We start from the raw sequence: 20,679 nt of genomic DNA, 5'->3' as shown, positions 1-20,679 counted from the left end.
ATATGGTGGATATTGTCCAAATGAACTTGAACCGTCTGAGAGAAATCAGACCAATTAAAACAACCCATTCCTGGGGACTGTTCACATGCCATATGTTCTTTTAACAATAAATAGTTTGTAGTTGTAAGACTTTGGAGCGCTACAATTTGCACTTCTCCAAATTCTTGGTTGAGTTCCAACAGTATAGATCCAGTCAAATTTTGTTGTTTTACTGTATGCACAGGTCAGCTTAGATATCTCCTTCCTCATTCCCATGGCAGGTCCAGGAACTGGTGGGATGAGTGCATCTACAGCTGTAGCAGTGCGTGGATCTTTGTTGGGGTTTTTTGATGATCATCTTCTGGCATGAGTCTTCCAGAGGGTGCAGATGTTGGAAGTTCTTTTTCATATCATATCTTAGTTCATTTTCGGGGTAGCCCTATTAGGCTTTGATCCTCTGTATAAACACAAACAGACCCTTTGCCTACACTTTTATATGCCCTTTATACCCTTGTGTAGAACTCGTTGGAGGTTACCACACAGGAACTGCCCTTTTTTTTTTTTTTTTTTTTTTTTTTTTTGCTATCACTAATCTACACTTACATGACGAATATTATGTTTACTAGGCTCTCCCCTATACCAGGTCTCCCCTATAAACCCCTTTACAGTCAGTGTCCATCAGCATAGCAAAATGTTGTAGAATCACTACTTGCCTTCTCTGTGTTGTACAGCCCTCCCTTTTCTCCTACCCCCCCATGCATGTTAATCTTAATACCCCCCTACTTCTCCCCCCCTTATCCCTCCCTACCCACCCATCCTCCCCAGTCCCTTTCCCTTTGGTACCTGTTAGTCCATTCTTGAGTTCTGTGATTCTGCTGCTGTTTTGTTCCTTCAGTTTTTCCTTTGTTCTTGTATTCCACAGATAAGTGAAATCATTTGGTATTTCTCTTTCTCCGCTTGGCTTGTTTCACTGAGCATAATACCCTCCAGCTCCATCCATGTTGCTGCAAATGATTGGATTTGCCCTTTTCTTATAGCTGAGTAGTATTCCATTGTGTATATGTACCACATCTTCTTTATCCATTCATCTATTGATGGACATTTAGGTTGCTTCCAATTCTTGGCTATTGTAAATAGTGCTGCAATAAACATAGGGGTGCATCTGTCTTTCTCAAACTTGATTGCTGCATTCTTAGGGTAAATTCCTAGGAGTGGAATTCCTGGGTCAAATGGTAAGTCTGTTTTGAGCATTTTGATGTACCTCCATACTGCTTTCCACAATGGTTGAACTAACTTACATTCCCACCAGCAGTGTAGGAGGGTTCCCCTTTCTCCACAGCCTCGCCAACATTTGTTGTTGTTTGTCTTTTGGATGGCAGCCATCCTTACTGGTGTGAGGTGATACCTCATTGTAGTTTTAATTTGCATTTCTCTGATAATTAGCGATGTGGAGCATCTTTTCATGTGTCTGTTGGCCATCTGTATTTCTTTTTTGGAGAACTGTCTGTTCAGTTCCTCTGCCCATTTTTTAATTGGGTTATTTGTTTTTTGTTTGTTGAGGCGTGAGAGCTCCTTATATATTCTGGACGTCAAGCCTTTATCGGATGTGTCATTTTCAAATATATTCTCCCATACTGTAGGGATCCTTCTTGTTCTATTGATGGTGTCTTTTGCTGTACAGAAGCTTTTCAGCTTAATATAGTCCCACTTACTCATTTTTGCTGTTGTTTTCCTTGCCCGGGGAGATATGTTCAAGAAGAGGTCACTCATGTTTATGTCTAAGAGGTTTTCGCCTATGTTTTCTTCCAGGAGTTTAATGGTTTCATGGCTTACATTCAGGTCTTTGATCCATTTTGAGTTTACTTTTGTATATGGGGTTAGACAATGGTCCAGTTTCATTCTCCTACATGTAGCTGTCCAGTTTTGCCAGCACCACCTGTTGAAGAGACTGTCATTTCGCCATTGTATGTCCATGGCTCCTTTATCAAATATTAATTGACCATATATGTCTGGGTTAATGTCTGGATTCTCTAGTCTGTTCCATTGGTCTGTGGCTCTGCTCTTGTGCCAGTACCAAATTGTCTTGATTACTATGGCTTTATAGTAGAGCTTGAAGTTGGGGAGTGAGATCCCCCCTACTTTATTCTTCTTTTTCAGGATTGCTTTGGCTATTCGGGGTCTTTGGTGTTTCCATATGAATTTTTGAATTATTTGTTCCAGTTCATTGAAGAATGTTGCTGGTAGTTTCATAGGGATTGCATCAAATCTGTATATTGCTTTGGGCAGGATGGCCATTTTAACGATATTAATTCTTCCTAGCCACGAGCATGGGATGAGTTTCCATCTGTTAGTGTCCCCTTTAATTTCTCTTAAGAGTGACTTGTAGTTTTCAGAGTATAAGTCTTTCACTTCTTTGGTTAGGTTTATTCCTAGGTATTTTATTTTTTTTGATGCAATTGTGAATGGAGTTGTTTTCCTGATTTCTCTCTCTGTTGGTTCATTGTTAGTATATAGGAAAGCCACAGATTTCTGTGTGTTGATTTTGTATCCTGCAACTTTGCTGTATTCCGATATCAGTTCTAGTAGTTTTGGGGTGGAGTCTTTAGGGTTTTTTATGTACAGTATCATGTCATCTGCAAATAGTGACAGTTTAACTTCTTCTTTACCAATCTGGATTCCTTGTATTTCTTTATTTTGTCTGATTGCCGTGGCTAGGACCTCCAGTACTATGTTAAATAACAGTGGAGAGAGTGGGCATCCCTGTCTAGTTCCCGATCTCAGAGGAAATGCTTTCAGCTTCTCGCTGTTCAATATAATGTTGGCTGTGGGTTTATCATAGATGGCCTTTATTATGTTGAGGTAGTTGCCCTCTATTCCCATTTTGCTGAGAGTTTTTAACATGAATGGATGTTGAACTTTGTCAAATGCTTTTTCAGCATCTATGGAGATGATCATGTGGTTTTTGTCTTTCTTTTTGTTGATGTGGTGGATGATGTTAATGGACTTTCGAATGTTGTACCATCCTTGCATCCCTGGAATGAATCCCACTTGGTCATGGTGTATGATCCTTTTGATGTATTTTTGAATTCGGTTTGCTAATATTTTGTTGCGTATTTTTGCATCTACGTTCATCAGGGATATTGGTCTGTAGTTTTCTTTTTTGGTGGGGTCTTTGCCTGGTTTTGGTATTAGGGTGATGTTAGCTTCATAGAATGAGTTTGGGAGTATCCCCTCCTCCTCTATTTTTTGGAAAACTTTAAGGAGAATGGGTATTATGTCTTCCCTGTATGTCTGATAAAATTCCGAGGTAAATCCATCTGGCCCGGGGGTTTTGTTCTTTGGTAGTTTTTTGATTACCTCTTCAATTTCGTTGCTGGTAATTGGTCTGTTTAGATTTTCTGTTTCTTCCTGGGTCAATCTTGGAAGGTTATATTTTTCTAGGAAGTTGTCCATTTCTCCTAGGTTTCCCAGCTTGTTAGCATATAGGTTTTCATAGTATTCTCCAATAATTCTTTGCATTTCCGTGGGGTCCGTCGTGATTTTTCCTTTCTCGTTTCTGATACTGTTGATTTGTGTTGACTCTCTTTTCTTCTTAATAAGTCTGGCTAGAGGCTTATCTATTTTGTTTATTTTCTCGAAGAACCAACTCTTGGTTTCATTGATTTTTGCTATTGTTTTATTCTTCTCAATTTTATTTATTTCTTCTCTGATCTTTATTATGTCCCTCCTTCTGCTGACCTTAGGCCTCATCTGTTCTTCTTTTTCCAATTTCGATAATTGTGACATTAGACCATTCATTTGGGATTGCTCTTCCTTTTTTAAATATGCTTGGATTGCTATATACTTTCCTCTTAAGACTGCTTTTGCTGCGTCCCACAGAAGTTGGGGCTTAGTGTTGTTGTTGTCATTTGTTTCCATATATTGCTGGATCTCCATTTTGATTTGGTCATTGATCCATTGATTATTTAGGAGCGTGTTGTTAAGCCTCCATGTGTTCGTGAGCCTCTTTGCTTTCTTTGTACAGTTTATTTCTAGTTTTATGCCTTTGTGGTCTGAAAAGTTGGTTGGTAGGATTTCAATCTTTTGGAATTTTCTGAGGCTCTTTTTGTGGCCTAGTATGTGGTCTATTCTGGAGAATGTTCCATGTGCACTTGAGAAGAATGTATATCCCGCTGCTTTTGGATGTAGAGTTCTATAGATGTCTATTAGGTCCATCTGCTCTACTGTGTTGTTCAGTGCTTCCGTGTCCTTACTTATTTTCTGCCCAGTGGATCTATCCTTTGGGGTGAGTGGTGTGTTGAAGTCTCCTAGAATGAATGCATTGCAGTCTATATCCCCCTTTAGTTCTGTTAGTATTTGTTTCACATATGCTGGTGCTCCTGTGTTGGGTGCATATATATTTAGAATGGTTATATCCTCTTGTTTGACTGAGCCCTTTATCATTATGTAGTGTCCTTCTTTATCTCTTGTTACTTTCTTTGTTTTGAAGTCTATTTTGTCTGATATTAGTACTGCAACCCCTGCTTTCTTCTCACTGTTGTTTGCTTGAAATATGTTTTTCCATCCCTTGACTTTTAGTCTGTACATGTCTTTGGGTTTGAGGTGAGTTTCTTGTAAGCAGCATATAGATGGGTCTTGCTTTTTTATCCATTCTGTTACTCTGTGTCTTTTGATTGGTGCATTCAACCCATTAACATTTAGGGTGACTATTGAAAGATATGTACTTATTGCCATTGCAGGCTTTAAATTCGTGGTTACCAAAGGTTCAAGGTTGGCCTCTTTAGTATCTTACTGCCTAACTTAGCTCGCTTATTGAGCTGTTATATACACTGTCTGGAGATTCTTTTCTTCTCTCCCTTCTTGTTCCTCCTCCTCGATTCTTCATATGTTGGGTGTTTTGTGCTGTGCTCTTTCTAGGAGTGCTCCCATCTAGAGCAGTCCCTGTAAGATGTTCTGTAGAGGTGGTTTGTGGAAAGCAAATTCCCTCAGCTTTTGTTTGTCTGGGAATTGTTTAATCCCACCGTCATATTTGAATGATAGTCGTGCTGGATACAGTATCCTTGGTTCAAGGCCCTTCTGTTTCATTGTATTAAATATATCATGCCATTCTCTTCTGGCCTGTAGGGTTTCTGTTGAGAAATCTGACGTTAGCCTGATGGGTTTCCCTTTATAGGTGACCTTTTTCTCTCTAGCTGCCTTTAACACTCTTTCCTTGTCCTTGATCTTTGCCATTTTAATTATTATGTGTCTTGGTGTTGCCCTTCTTGGATCCTTTCTGTTGGGGGTTCTGTGTATTTCCGTGGTCTGTTTGATTACTTCCTCCCCCAGTGTGGGGAAGTTTTCAGCAATTATTTCTTCTAAGATACTTTCCATCTCTTTGCCTCTCTCTTCTTCTTCTGGGACCCCTATAATACGGATATTGCTCCTTTTAGATTTGTCACACAGTTCTCTTAATATTGTTTCATTCCTGGAGATCCTTTTGTCTCTCTCTATGTCAGCTTCCATGCGTTCCTGTTCTCTGATTTCAATTCCATCAATGGCCTCTTGCATTCTATCCATTCTGCTTATAAACCCTTCCAGAGTTTGTTTCATTTCTGCGATCTCCTTTCTGGCATCTGTGATCTCTTTCCGGACTTCATCCCATTTTTCTTGCGTGTTTCTCTGCATCTCTGTCAGCATGTTTATGATTCTTATTTTGAATTCTTTGTCAGGAAGACTGGTTAGGTCTGTTTCCTTCTCTGGTGTTGTCTCTGTGATCTTTGTCTGCCTGTAGCTTTGCCTTTTCATGGTGATAGGAATAGTCTGCAGAACTGGGACGAGTGATGGCTGGAAGGACTTCCTTTCTTGTTGGTTTGTGGCCCTCCTCTCCTGGGAGAACAGCGGCCTCTAGTGGCTTGTGCTGCGCAGCTGCGCGCAGACAGGGCTTCTGCTTCCTGCCCGGCTGCTATGGAGTTAATCTCCGCTGTTGCTGTGGGCGTGGCCTGGCTCGGGCAGCTGCTCCAAAATGGTGGAGTCGCGTTGGAGCAGGAGCGGCTGGGAGGCTATTTATCTCCGTGAGGGGCCTCCCTGCTCCCTGCAGCCCAGGGGTTAGGGTGCCCAGAGATCCCGGATTCCCTACCTCTGGATTAAGTGGCCCGCCCTGCCCCTTTAAGACTTCCAAAAAGCACCCGCCAAAACAAAACAACGACCACAAAAAAAAACAAGAAAAAAAATTTTTTTTTAATTAAAAAAAAAAAAAATTTTTTTAATTAAAAAAAAAAAAAGGTGGTCGTTCGTTTTTCTTTATTCTCCGGTGCCAGCCTCAGGTCTCTGCTCACCGGTCTTTCTGCCCTGTTTCCCTAGTATTGGGGTCCCTGTCCCTTTAAGACTTCCAAAAAGCGCTCGCCAAAACAAAGCAGCAAAAAAGCAAAAAAAAAAATGGTCGCGCGCTTTTCTTATGTCCTCTGTCGCCCAGCCTCCAGTGCCTGCTCACTGTTCTTGCTGCCCTGTTTTCCCAGTATCGAGGTCCCTGCACTCTGGCCCGGATGGCTGGGGCTGGGTGTTCGGCAGTCCTGGGCTCCGTCTCCCTCCCGCTCTGCCTGCTCTTCTCCCGCCGGGAGCTGGGGGGAGGGGCGCTCGGCTCCCGCGGGGCCGGGGCTTGTATCTCACCCCCTTCGCGAGGCGCTGGGTTCTCTCAGGTGTGGATGTGGTCTGGATATTGTCCTGTGTCCTCTGGTCTTTATTCTAGGAAGGGTTGTCTTTGTTATATTTTCATAGATATATGCTGTTTTGGGAGGAGATTTCCGCTGCTCTACTCACGCCGCCATCTTCCGCCCTGCTCTCTGTATTTCTTTTTCTTTCTGTATTTCACAATTAGAATTTTGTTTGCACAGTCTTATATTGAAGATCCTCTTTCTTCTTGTCCACAACTCTGATTTTCTCAGAAGTCTTTCCTTAGATGCGTAGGTTTCTTGTGACAGTTGATTCCCATGTGGCTGCTACTTAAGTACAAATGTTTCTCTCTTTTATGTTTTATCTGTCGTCTCTAGCACATATTCGACCTTATTAGCTTTTGTTGTTTTATTTTTAAATTTCTTTAACGAATGTTCTGATCTCATCTGTATTATGTCAGGGGTTAGGGTAGTAGTATAGTACTTGTTTATCAGATGACTTCCATATATAATCTTTATAGCAATCCTGTGAGGTATAAGCATTTTAAGTATCTGTTTTGTAGATGGCAGAAAGTTAAGCTCAGGGATATTAAATAACTTACCTGACATCATAATAGTGAGTAGCAGAGCCAGTGTCATGACCCCAATTCCTGTAGTTTCCCCTCTACTGACTCTTAAAGATTGCCAGTGGATAAAAACTTAACCTGTCCAATTCCACTTGATATTTCATATTATAATTTGTTTATATTACTGGATGGATTTTAGGTGGCATAATGGGGACAAGAGCAGACAAGCTTGATTATCTTTTCTCATTAGTTGACCAGATTTCTTAGAGCGTCTCTGTATATAATTTGGGGTTTTTCCTTCTGTTTTAGGCACTTGAGAACAACCTTTTTCGTGCCCCTATTTACCTTCATAAGATGCCAGAAACTGACTTTCTTATCATTCGGACAAGGCAAGGTTACTATATTCGGGAATTAGTGGATATTTTTGTGGTTGGCCAGCAGTGCCCCTTGTTTGAAGTTCCTGGGCCTAACTCCAAAAGGGCGAATACACACATTCGAGACTTTCTGCAGGTAAGAATGAGAGGATAAGGAGGAGGTCAGGATGCACATAAAAGGGTATATGAATTTGGGGGAATATCAAGAAAGATCAAAACACACAGGGGCTTAGCAGGGGAAGGGGCCCTGGTAAGGGCTTTTATTATTTGTCAGATAAAAAACATTTGGTTTATTGGGCAGGTTTTTATTTACCGCCTCTTCTGGAAGAGTAAAGATCGGCCACGGCGGATCTGAATGGAAGATATGAAAAAAGCCTTTCCTTCCCATTCAGAAAGCAGCGTCCGGAAGAGGCTAAAGCTTTGCGTTGACTTCAAACGCACAGGTCATCAGTTGTGACTGATTATTTGTCCTCTCTGCCTCTTTCCAAGAAAGGAATTAGGGATTTCTGTTAAAGGATAAGTGTACAGCTAACAAAATGGAAAAAGAAATTGTTAGTCATCTAAAGGAGAAGATAGAAAATCTTCGAATTGTGGAGGGTCTGATTGCTTTTTGATTTTGCCTGCCAGGAAATTCAGTGGTTGTTGGATGTCTTATTTGAGATGTAGGAAAACCTAGCAGTGGTTTTCTTGACCAGTCAGGCTGTCTTTGGCCAGGCCTCATACCTTTTAGGACATTGTCTGGTTCGGTCTTTGTTTGCTATCCCTGTTGCTGTCAATGAAAGGGCCTTTGTGAATTCAGAATGTTTTTATTCTCTCTTATCTTTTATAGGGATGGACTCAAACTGGTGGGTGCTGAAATCTGATTTTCATTTACCAACTGAAGAGGAGATCAGAGTTATGGTATCTCCAGAGCAGTTCTGTGCTTATTATAGCATGATAGCTGCTGAGCAGCGACTAAAGGTGAACACCTTCCTCTAAGGCACTGCTTATGCCTATGGGTTTTTTCAGAGAGACAAAGGTGAAGACCATTTTCACTGGCTTAGAAGTGATGGTGATTTAGATTATTGCCAATTATTTAAAAATTCATGTTGTATGAGGTACTCTGTGTGTAGCAGTTCTGGGGAAAACTACAGTTTAGCTGCATATCAGTGGAAGGGTTGGTGAGGGACTTAGGGCATATTTTTTGCTGTGCAAATCCATTTGGGTGGTGACTTCAATCTTGTTCTTTACAAGACAAGCATGTAAGCAGGGAAGTATTTCTCAGTTGTTTTCCACAGCCATAAGGGTGGGCAGAGATGATGATTTTGGTGCTGGACATGTAGTTGAGAGAAGCACAGAAGTATTCTTATCAGGCCCAAATAGAAAAGATCTAACTGATGTGTGATGGCACAACTCTGTCTCACTGAATTAATGAGTCTGAGTTAATGAGCATCTGTATTTAGCTCCCTCGTGGGCCTTAACTATCCATATATCAGCTGATCAGTTCCTTGAAATGTAATATATACTCTGATAGCCTATGGTGATAGTTAACAGAAACATTTTCTGTGCAAAATGTGCTTTGATATTCTGTACTAGGTGTTAAGTGAAATTGTGCTTTGTGCTTTCCAGTTGATTGATAATTCATTGCATGAATTGGTCCTCTTCCAGGATGCTGGCTATGGTGAGAAGTCCTTTATTGCTCCAGAAGAAGAAAATGAGGAAGATTTTCAGATGAAGATTGATGATGAGGCAAGGAAGTACACTAATTGTTATTAGTACATACCATTTATCCTTTTTGAAATAAAAACAGCTTTATTGTTTATTGAGGTTTTTTAGAAAACCCTTTTAAAGTGTACAATTTTTATATGATATATGTTGTATATGTTTTGATGTGTGTTGATACCTGTGAAATCATGACGAGTGTTTCTGTCACCCCCAAAAGTTTCTTCGTGCCTCTTTGAAGTCGTGTTATCGTGCCTCTTCCATTCTCTCCACCCTCCATGTCCCCTGACAACCACTGATCTGCTTTCTGTAACTATAGATTAGTTTACATTTTCTGGAATTTTAGATAATGGATTCATATAGTATGTATTCTTCTTTAAAATTGTGGTAAAATATACATAATATAAAACATACCATTTTAACCTTTATATGCACAGTTCAGTAGTCTTAAGTATATTCACATTGTTGTACAACCAATCTCCAGAACTCTCTTCATCATGCAGAACTGAAACTGTTACCCACTAAACAGTGACTCTCCACTCCTTCCTCCCCCAGCCTCTGACAACCGCCATTCTACTTTGTCTTTCTTTTACTACTTTAAGTGCTTCACCAAAGTGGAATCTTTAAGTATTTGTTGTTAGGTTACTGATTAATTTAATCTAGTATAATATTCTCAAGGTTCAGCCATGTTGTAGCATGTGCCAGGATTTCCCTTTTTTAAGGGAAAAATAATTTTGTTGTATGTGGATACCACATTTTGTTTACTCAGCCATTGATGGACATTTGTGTTGCTTCCACCTCTTGACTACTGGGAATACTACTGCTAGGAACACAGGTGTGCAAACAACTATCCAAACCTTCCTTTCTTTTGCATATATACATAGAAATGGTATAACTCGATCATATTGTAGTTCTATTTTTAGGTTTTTTTTTTTTTTTTGAGGAACCTCCATACTGTTTTCCAAAGAAGCAGCACCATTTTGTATTGCTCTCAATTGTGTAAGAGTTTCAGTTTCTTCACATTTCCCAACACTTGTTATTATTGCTTCCTTGTTAGTAGCCAGCGATCCTAATGGGTGTGAGGTAGTACCTCATTGTTGTTTTAATTTGCATTTCCTTAATGGTCAGTGATGTTCAGTATCTTTTCATGTGCTCCTGGGCCATCTCTATGTCATCTTTTGAGAAATAGCTATTCAAGTCCTTTGCTGATTTTTGACTCAGATTGTTTATTTTTTATTGATTTGTAGTTCTTTATGTATTCTGGATATTAACCGTTCATCAGATAAATGATATGCAAATATTTTCTCCCATTCCACAGGTTGCCTTTTCACATTGTGTTGTGTCCTTTGATACAGAGAAGTTCTAAATTTTGATGAATTACAATTTTATCTAATTTTACTTTTGTAAATTGTGCTTTTATCCAGGAAATCATTGCCAAATTAAATGTCATAAAGCTTTTCCCCTATGTTTTCTTCTAAGAGTTTTATGTTCTTAGGTCTTCGATGTAGGTCTTTAATCCATTCTGAGTTAATTTTTATGTGGTGTAAGGTAAAGGTCCAACTTCATTAATTTGCATGTGGATATTCTTTTTTTCCAGCACCACTGGTTGACAGTATGTATTCTTTCTTGTCTGTCTTTCACTCTGTACTTATGTTGAGATTAATTCAGGTTATTGTGTATATTGAAAGTTTGTTTCATTTTTATTGCTGAACAGTATTCCATAGTCTGGATGTACCACAGTTAGTTTAATCACATATCTTTAAGGATATTTCGTTGTTCCTAGTTTTTGGCTGTTAGGAATAAACTAGTATGAATATTCATGTATAAATCTCTGTGTGGATGTATGTTTCCTTTTTTCTTGGGTAAATACTTAAAAGTGGAATTACTGGGTCATGTGGTAATTCTGTGTCTAACCTTTGGAGGAACTGTCAGGCTTCTATAGTGGCTGCAACATTTTACATTTCTACCAACAGTGTATCAGGGTCTCAGTTTCTCCACATCTTTGTCAAGACTGCCTATTTTCTGATTTTTGAAATTATGGCCTTTCTAGTGCCTTATGGTTTTAATTTCCATTTCCCTAATGGCTAAGGATGTTGAGTGTCTGCTTATTTATATACATAACATTTTTGGTCACCTATTCATCTCTTTTTCCCATTTTTATTATTGTTTTTCTTATTATTGGGTTTTGGAACTTATGTATGTATACTAGGTCTGAGTCCTTAAAGAGGTATGTGATTTGCAAAGATTTTCTCCATCTTTATTTATTTTTATTTCTTCATTCAGTTTTTTTTTTACTTTATTTTATTTTATTTATTTTGGTATCATTAATCTGCAATTACATGAGGAACATTATGTTTTCTAGACTCCCCCCATCACCAATTCCCCCGCATACCCCCAAACACTGTCCATCAGCGTAGTAAGACGCTATAGAATCACTACTTGTCTTCTCTGTGTTGTACAGCCCTTCCTGTGCATACCCCCTCCCAACCCAACCCCCGACATGTCTGCTAATAGTAATGCCCCTCTTTTATCCCCTTATCCCTTTCCCTTTGGTAAATGTTAGTCCACTCTCGGGTTCTTTGATTCTGATGCTGTTTGGTTCCTTCAGTTTTTTTCTTTGCTCTCCTACTCCACAGATGAGTGAAATCATTTGACACTTGTCTTTTTCCACCTGACTTATTTCACTGAGCATGATACCCTCTAGCTCCATCCATGTTGTTGCAAATGGTAGGATTTTTCTTCTTATGGCTGAATAATATTCTCTTGTGTATATGTACCACATCTTTATCCATTCATTTACTGATGGACACCTAACTTGCATCCATTTCTTGGCTATTGTAAACATAGTCAGTGCTGCGATAAACATAGAGGTACATATGTCTTTTTCAAAAACGGATGCTGCATTCTTAGGGTAAATTCCTAGGAGTGGAATTCCTGGGTCAAATGCTATTTCTATTTTGAGGAACCTCCATATTGCTTTCCACAATGGTTGAACTAATGTACATTCCCACCAGCAGTGTAAGATGGTTCCCCTTTCTACACAACCTTGCCAACATTTGTTGTTTGTCTTTTGGATGGTGGTGATCCTTACTTGTGTGAGGTGATATCTCATTGTGGTTTTAATTTGCATTTCTCTGATGATTAGCTATGTGGAGCATCTTTTCATGTGTCTGTTGGCCATCTGAATTTCTTCTTTGGAGAAGTGTCTGTTCAGATCGTGTGCCAATATTTAATTGGATTATTTGCCTTTTGTTTGTTGAGGTGTGCGTGCCCCAACCCCCACATTATACATGCTAATCATAATGTCCCCCTTCTTTTTTGCCCCCTTAACCCTACCTTCCCACCCATCTTCCCCAGTCCCTTTCCCTTTGGTAACTACGGGTCCATTCTTTTGTTCTGTGATTTTGCTGCTGTTTTGTTCCTTCAGTTTTTTCTTTGTTTTTATACTCCACAGATGAGTGAAATCATTTGGTACTTGTCTTTCTCCACCTGGCTTATTTCACTGTGCATAATACCCTCTAGCTACATCCATGTTGTTGCAAATGGTAGGATTTGTTTTCTTCTTATGGCTGAATAATATTCCATTGTATATATGCACCACATCTCTTTATCCATTCATCTACTGATGGACACTTAGGTTGCTTCCATTTTTTGGCTATTGTAAATAGTGCTGGGATAAACATTGGGGTGCATCTGTCTTTTTCAAACTGGGCTGCTGCATTCTTAGGGTAAATTCCTAGTAGTGGAATTCCTGGGTCAAGTGGTATTTGTATTTTGAGCTTTTTGAGAAACCTCCATACTGCTTTCCACAATGGTTGAACTAATTTACATTCCCACCAGCTGTGTAGGAGGGTTCCCCTTTCTCCACATCCTCACCTGCATTTGTTGTTCCTTGTCTTTTCTGTGTTGTCCATCCTAACTGGTGTGAGGTGATACCTCATTATGGTTTTAATTTGTATTTCTCCGATAACTGGCAATGTGGAGGATCTTTTCATGTGTCTGTGGCCATCTGAATTTACTTGGAGAACTGTCTGTTCAGCTCCTCAGCCCATTTTTTAATTGGATTATTTGCTTTTTGTCTGTTGAGGTGCATGAGCTCTTTATATATTTTGGATGTCAACCCTTTATCGGATCAGTTTGTTGAAGTAATTTATGAATATATTCTCCCATACTGTAGGATGCCTTTTTGTTCTATTGGTGGTGTCCTTTGCTGTACAGAGACTTTTCAGCTTGATATAGTCCCATTTGTTCATTTTTGCTTTTGTTTCCCTTGCCTGGGAGATATGTTCTTTAAGAAGTTGCTCATGTTTATGTCCAAGAGATTTTTGCCTTTTTTTCCTAAGAGTTTTATGGTCTCGTGACTTACATTCAGGTCTTTGATCCATTTTGAATTTACTTTTGTGTATGGGGTTAGACAGTGACCCAGTTTCATTCTCTTACATGTAGCTGTCCAGTTTTGCCAGCACCAGCTGTTGAAGAAGCTGTCATTTCCCCATTGTATATCCATGGCAGCTTTATCATGTATTAATTGACTGTATATGTTTGGGTTAATATCTGGACTCTATTCTGTTCCAGTGGTCTGTGGGTCTGTTCTTGTGCCAGTACCAAATAATCCTGAGTACTGTGGCTTTGTAGTAGAGTGTGATGCCCCCTGCTTTATTCTTGCTCCTCAGGATTACTTTGGCTCTTCTGGGTCTTTTGTGTTTCCATATGAGTTTTAGAATGATTTTCTCTAGTTCGTTGAAGAATGTTGTTGGAATTTTGATAGGAATTGCATTGATTCTGTAGATTGCTTTAGGTAGGATGGCCATTTTGACAATATTAATTCTTCCTATCCATGAGCATGAGGGATGTGTTTCCATTTATTGGTATCTTCTTTAATTTCTTTCATGAGTGTCTTGTAGTTTTCAAAGTATAGGTCTTTCACCATCTTTTTTAGGTTTATTCCTAGGTGTTTCATTGTTTTTGATGCAACTGTGAATGGAATTGTTTTTCTTATTTGTCTCTCTAGTAGTTCATTGTTAGTGTATAGGAATGCCACAGATTTCTGCATATTAATTTTGTATCCTGCAACTTTCCTGAATTCAGATATTAGGTGTAGAAGTTTTGTAGTGGATTTTAGGGTTCTTTATGTACAATATCATGTCATCTGCAAACAGGGACAGTTTAACTTCTTCTTTACCAATCTGGATGCCTTTTATTTCTTTGTGTTGTCTGACTGGTGTGGCTAGGACGTCCAGTACTATGTTGAATAGATGTGGGGAGAGTGGGCATCCTTGTCTTGTTCCCAGTCTTAAAGGAAAAGCTTTCAGCTTCTCGCTATTAAGTATGATGTTGGCTGTGGGTTTGTCATATATGGCCTTTATTATGTTGAGGTACTTGCCCTCTATTCCCATTTTGTTGAGAGATTTTATAATGAAAGGATGTTGTCAAATGCTTTTTCTCCATCTTTGGAAATGATAATGTGGTTTTGTCCTCCTTTTTGTTGATGGATTTTCTAAAGTTATACCCTCTTCGCATCTCTGGAATAAATCTGCTTGATCATGATGGATGATCTTTCTGATGTATTTTTGAGTTCAGTTTAATAATATTTTGTTGAGTATTTTTGCATCTGGGTTCATCAGGGATATTGGTCTGTAATTTTCTTTTTTTGTTTTGTTTTTCCTTCTTTTTGGTTTTAGAGTGATCCTCATAGAATGAGCTTAGAAGTATTCCCTGTTCTTCTACTCTTTGGAAAACTCTAAGGAGGATGGGTATTAGGTCTTAACTAAATGTTTGATAACACTCAGTGGTGATTCCATCTGTTCCAGGGATTTTGGTCTTAGGCAGGTTTTTTATTACCAGTTCAATTTTGTTGCTGGTAATTGTTCTGTTCAGATTTTCTGTTTCTTTCTGGGTCAGCCTTGGAAGGTTGTACTTTTCTAGAAAGTTGTCCATTTCTTTTAGGTTATCCAGTTTGTTAGCATTAATTTTTTATAGTATTCTGTAATGATTCTTTGTATTTCTGTGGTGTCTGTCTTGATCTTTCCTTTGTCATTTCTTGTTCTGTTTATGTGCGTAGACTCTTTTTTTCTTGATAAGTCTTACTAGTGAGGTTTATCCATTTTTATTTTCTCAAAGAACCATTTCCTGCTTTCATTGATTCTTTCTGTTGTTTTATTTTTCTCAATTTTATTTATTTCTACTCTAATCTTTAGTGTGTCCCTCGTTGAACTGACTTTGGGCCTCATTTATTCTTCCTTTTCTAGTTTTGTTAATTGTGAATTTATATTGTTCATATGGGATTGATTTTCTTTGCTTAGGTAGGCCTGTATTGCAATATACTTCTGCCTTAGCACAGCCTTTGCTGCATTGCACAGACTTTGAGGTGTTGAATTATTGTTGGTATTTATCTCCATATATTGCTTGATCTCTGTTGTTATTTGGTCATTGATCAATTGGTTATTTAGGAGCATGTTGTAAAGCCTCCATGTGTTTGTGGGCTTTTTCATTTTTTTTTGCGTAATTTATTTCTAGTTTCATACCTTTGTGGTTTGAGAAACTGGTTTGTATAATTTCGATCTTTTTTTTATTTACCGAGGCACTTTTTCTGGCCTAGTATATGATCTATTCTTGAAAATGTTCCATGTGCACTTGAGAAGAATGTGTGTTGTGCTGCTTTTGGATGTAACGTTCTGTTGATATCTGTCAGGTCCGTCTTTTCCAGTGTATTGTTCAGTGCCTCTGTTTCCTTATTTATTTTCTGTCTAATTGATCAGTCTTTTGGTGTGAGTGGTATGTTAAAGTCTCTAAAATGAATGTGCTATTTCCCCTTTTAATTATGTTGGCTTTTGTTTGAAATATTTAGGTCCATCTGTTGTAATGTGTTGCTCAGTGCCTCTGTGTACTTATTTTCTGTCTGGTTGATTGGTCCTTTGGAATGAGTGGTGTGTTGTCTCCTGAAATGAATGCATTATATTCTATTTCTTCATTTAATTCTGTTATCACATATTTTGGTGCTCCTGTGTTGGGTACATGGATATTTATAATGGTTATATTCTCTTGTTGGACTGACCCCTTTATCATTATGTACTGTCCTTCTTTATCTCTTGTTACTTTCTTTGTTTTGATGTCTATTTCGTCTTATACAAGTACTGCAACTCCTGCTGTTTTCTCCCTATTAATTGCATGAAATACTTTTTCTATCCCTTCACTTTTAGTCTGTGCATATCTTTGGGTTTAAAGTGAATCTCTTGTATGCAGTATATAGATGGGTTTTCTTTTTTTATCCATTCAGTGACTCTATGTCTTTTTATTGGTGCATTCAAACCATTTACATTTAGGGTGATTATCGATAGGTATGTACATGTTGCCTTTGTAGTCTTTAGATTCATGGCTATCAAAGGCTCAAGGTTAACTTCCTTACTATCTAAGAGTCTAAGTTAACTCACGTAATATGGTATTACAAACAGTCTAAAGGTTCTTTTTATTTTTCTGTGTCTTCCTGCTCCATTCTTTATATATTAGGAGTCATATTCTGTACTCTTTGTCTATCCCTTGATTGACTTTGGGGACAGTTAATTTAATTTTGCATTTGCTTTGTAATTAGCTGTTCTACTTTCTCTACAGTGGTTTATTTACCTGTGGTGACAGCTATTAAACCTTAAGAACACTTCCATCTGTAGCAGTCCCTCCAAAATACACTGTAGAGATGGTTTGTGGGAGGTAAATTCTCTCAGGTTTTGGTTGTCTGGAAATTGTTTAACCCCTCCTTCAAATTTAAGTGATAATCTTGCCAAATCAAGTAATCTTGGTTCGAAGGGCCCCTTTGTTCGAGGCCTTTCTCCTTCATTGCATTAAATAAATCTTGCCACTCCTTTGTGCCTATAAGGTTTCTGCCATGAAATCTGATGATGGCCTGATGGGCTTCCCTTGTATGTGTTCTAATTTCTCTCTCTGGCTGCTTTGAATAGTCTGTCCTTGTCCTTGATCTTTGACATTTTAATTACTCTATGTCTTGGTGTTGTCTTCCTTGTGTCCTTTGTCCTGGGAGATCTGTGCACCTCCATGGCCTGAAAGACAATCTTCTTCTCTATATTGGGGAAGTTTTCAGCAATTACCTCCTCAGAGACACTTTCTATCCCTTTTTCCCTCTGTTCTCTTTCTGCTACCCCTGTAATGCGAGTATTGTTCTGTTTGGTCACACAGTACTCTCAATATTCTTTCATTCTTAGGGATCCTTTTTTCTCTGTTCCTCAGCTTCTTTGTATTCCTCTTTTCTAGTTTCTATTTCATTTATCATCTCCTCCACCATATTTAATCTGCTTTTAATACCCCCATTGTGCTCTTCAATGATTGTATCTCCAACCGGAATTCCCTCCTGAGTTCTTGAATATTTTTCTGTACCTACATAAGCATGTTAATGATTTTTATTTTGAACTCACTTTCAGGAAGATTCATGAGGTCAGTGTCATTTAAATGTTCCTGAGGAGTTGTGTTAATAGTTTAAATTTCAACCAGGTTCCTTTGGCATTTCATATTTGTGTATGGGCCCCTCTCGTATCCAGAAGCTCTACTCTGTGGAGCTACTCAGCCCCTGAAGCAATATCAAGGGCCACAGGGGAGTGGTATTGGTGCCTGGGAGAGGAAAGAGCTGTTTCCTGCTTCCCAGCTGCTGTGACTGTCTCCAGTGTCTGAACCAGTGGGACAACCACACAGGTATAAGCCTCTATGCTTTGCGTTTGTAGTTGCTGTAAACAGATCTTCCCTCTGGCTGTCCTAACGCCAGGGCAGGGTTTTACGGTTTGTAAGCCAGGTGGGGCTAGCTGGGAGGAATGTGCAGTTGGGTGTGTATCACTGAGGGGTTCCTTGGTGGTGCATAGCCGGCCAGGAAGCTGGAGCACCTAAAGACTGCAAAAGCTCTCAACCTGCTGGGCAGAGTGCACCCAATTTGTCTACTTTCCTTTCTCCTGAGCATTACTACTCTGTGCAATCCTTGCCCCTTTAGCAGCAGCCCTCTTGCTAAGGGCTTCCTCGTTAGGAAGTCTCTTAGACTGCCCACCTTTCTTTTGTCCCAGGGCTGCCGGATATGGATCCCTGCTTTCCACAAGCGGCTGGAATCTCAGTCCTCCAGGAATTCTGCCTGTCTTAGCTAATCACGAGAGTACCATGCAAGCACCATGAAATGTGTGTATGTGCTCCCAGAGTAGATCTCTGGAGTTAGGTATTCAGCAGTCTCAGCCCTCCACTCCCTTCCCACTCTGTTTCTCTTCCTGCCTGGCAGTGAGCTGGGGTTGGGAAAGGGCTTGGGTCCAACCGGGCCACGGCTTTGGTACCTTACTCTGTTCTGTGAGGTTTATTCCTTTCACCAGGTTTATGCAGTTTGGCACAACCCTCGTTCCTGTTCTCCCTTCAGGATTACTCGTATTAATTATATTTTTGTATTTCATGTGGTTTTAGAAGGAAGCCTCCGTCTCACCTCTCATGCCTCCATCTTTAATCCTCTCCTCCTTGATTACTTTCTAGGTAATCATTTGTAGTTTTAACTAGTCTGTATGGAGAAACACATTCCCCTACTCTTAATTTCCTTACTGTTTTGTGGGATTTTTAAAAGGTATTGAGGATTCCAGGAGAGAGAGGACAGACCGTTTTGAGCAAACCAGTGGCAGAGGTGAAGGTGGACTCTGATTGAGTGCTCCTGGGGTTGGGGCTAGTGTTTTGTAAAGCATGATTTATCATCTAATTATGAAAATATGTGGGTCATTCTAAAGAAGTAATTAGACAAATGCAGTTGTCAGTCTAACTTTTGTGCATCACGAGCATGGGGGCAACACCATCTCTGAGAACTCTCAGCGAAGCTCAACAAATATTGGAGTGAAGGATACCACTGTTCCACATATTCCTTCTTCTAATGGCTGAAATCTTAACCTCTATTTAATATCATGATTTAATTACCATAGGAAAGAAGAACAGCAAGCTCTGAGCCCTGGGCAGCTTTATGTAACAATTGGTTTTTGTGGATAGTTTACAAAAGCATCAAACTGTGTTACTGTAATTGATCCAACTTTCTATCATGGCTAGACATAGAGCAAATGTGCTCCATAACCCTTACATCTTTTCCTATATGTCAGGTTCACACAGCTCCTTGGAACACCACAAGGGCCTTCATTGATGCCATGAAGGGCAAGTGTCTCCTGGAGGTGACTGGGATGGCAGATCCCACAGGGTGTGGTGAAGGGTTCTCGTATGTGAAGATTCCAAAGAAACCAACACAGCAGAAGGTGAGAGTGTCTGAATTTCTGTAGGATGCGAATCAAGGAGGAAAGAAAGGAAGGTTAAGGAGTCGTGATGGATAGGATGCATGATCTAGGAAGCAGTTAAGTTGACAGGATGATTTAAGTGGCTATTACAAGGAATTCAGCTCTCTAGGATTCTTACCTGTTTTGTTGTATTTTGTTTTTGACATAGGTTGATAAGGAGCCTCAGCCAGTGAAGAAAACAGTGACAGGAACAGATGCAGATCTCCGTCACCTCTCTCTGAAAAATGCCAAGCAACTTCTTCGTAAATTCGGTGTGCTTAAGGAAAAGGTGAGTGTGGAAGAGGAAAACGTAGAGGCTCCTAGGGGCTTTGCACAAGGAGGGAAGAGCTAGTAGGCACATACAAGAAACTGTCTGGAGGATTTTGTGGTGTAAATTGTGGTGGCATGGGTCTTGGATACTTTTTCAAGATTTAATTCTAAAGCTTTCTGTTTAAAATATTTTGGGTGTTGTTATTTTGGTCTAGCTCTCTAACCATGTGTCTTGGCTTGCTCTTTGAAATCCCTGAATAATTGGTGTGTGTGTGTGTGTGTGTCTCTTGTAGATTAAAAAGTTTTCCTGCTGGGAAGTGATTGATGCTGTACGCACAATGTTAACAGAACAGGCCCACTCTGGAGAGGGACCCATGAGTAAATTTGCTCATCGATCAAGGTTTTCTGTGGCTGAGAATCAAGAGCATTACAAAGAGGAATGTCAGCGCATCTTTGACCTGCAGAACAAGTGTGTTTTACTGCTGCAGAAAATCCAATCTGGAAAATGGGGGAGACCAAGACACTATTTTATAATGGGGAGACCTAATTATGTTTTAGTCACACCTAATAATATAACTAGGTAGTAAAGTATCTGGAGATTTCAGGATGGCATCTGTTCATATACTGCTAGAGTACCTACTTTATTCAAAGCAACTTGGCAAAGGTTTTTGAATGGCAAGTGGTGCTAGGTTTGAGCTCTGGGTTCCATGGGAACTTTTATGGCCTACTTGGGCCTAACAGCCATTACAGTGGTGATACGGGACAGGAAGTTGTATGTTCTCTGAAGGCTTACTGTTGAGAGGATGGTAATGCCCTAATTCAATATAATAACCAATAATATATTGATGTGTTTCTCAGGGTC

The 20,679-nt window shown here is 39.5% G+C and overlaps 1 protein-coding gene across 1 annotated transcript in view; it reads left to right on the top strand.

The window, feature by feature from the left end:
* LOC130682322 (transcription initiation factor TFIID subunit 1-like) overlaps positions 1 to 20,679 on the top strand; it is a 137,471-nt gene that overhangs the window by 30,238 nt on the left and 86,554 nt on the right. Inside the window, 7 exon segments of the mRNA XM_057496704.1 lie at positions 7,505 to 7,705; positions 7,871 to 8,012; positions 8,399 to 8,529; positions 9,217 to 9,297; positions 19,380 to 19,529; positions 19,717 to 19,836; positions 20,111 to 20,286. Of these exon segments, the coding sequence (XP_057352687.1) occupies positions 7,505 to 7,705; positions 7,871 to 8,012; positions 8,399 to 8,529; positions 9,217 to 9,297; positions 19,380 to 19,529; positions 19,717 to 19,836; positions 20,111 to 20,286 (1,001 nt within the window).

The sequence above is a fragment of the Manis pentadactyla genome (assembly GCF_030020395.1).
Source record: "Manis pentadactyla isolate mManPen7 chromosome Y unlocalized genomic scaffold, mManPen7.hap1 SUPER_Y_unloc_6, whole genome shotgun sequence".
Lineage (NCBI taxonomy): Eukaryota > Metazoa > Chordata > Mammalia > Pholidota > Manidae > Manis > Manis pentadactyla.
The sequence above is the reverse complement of the archived record's forward strand: the minus strand, read 5'-3'. Positions and strand labels throughout refer to the sequence as shown.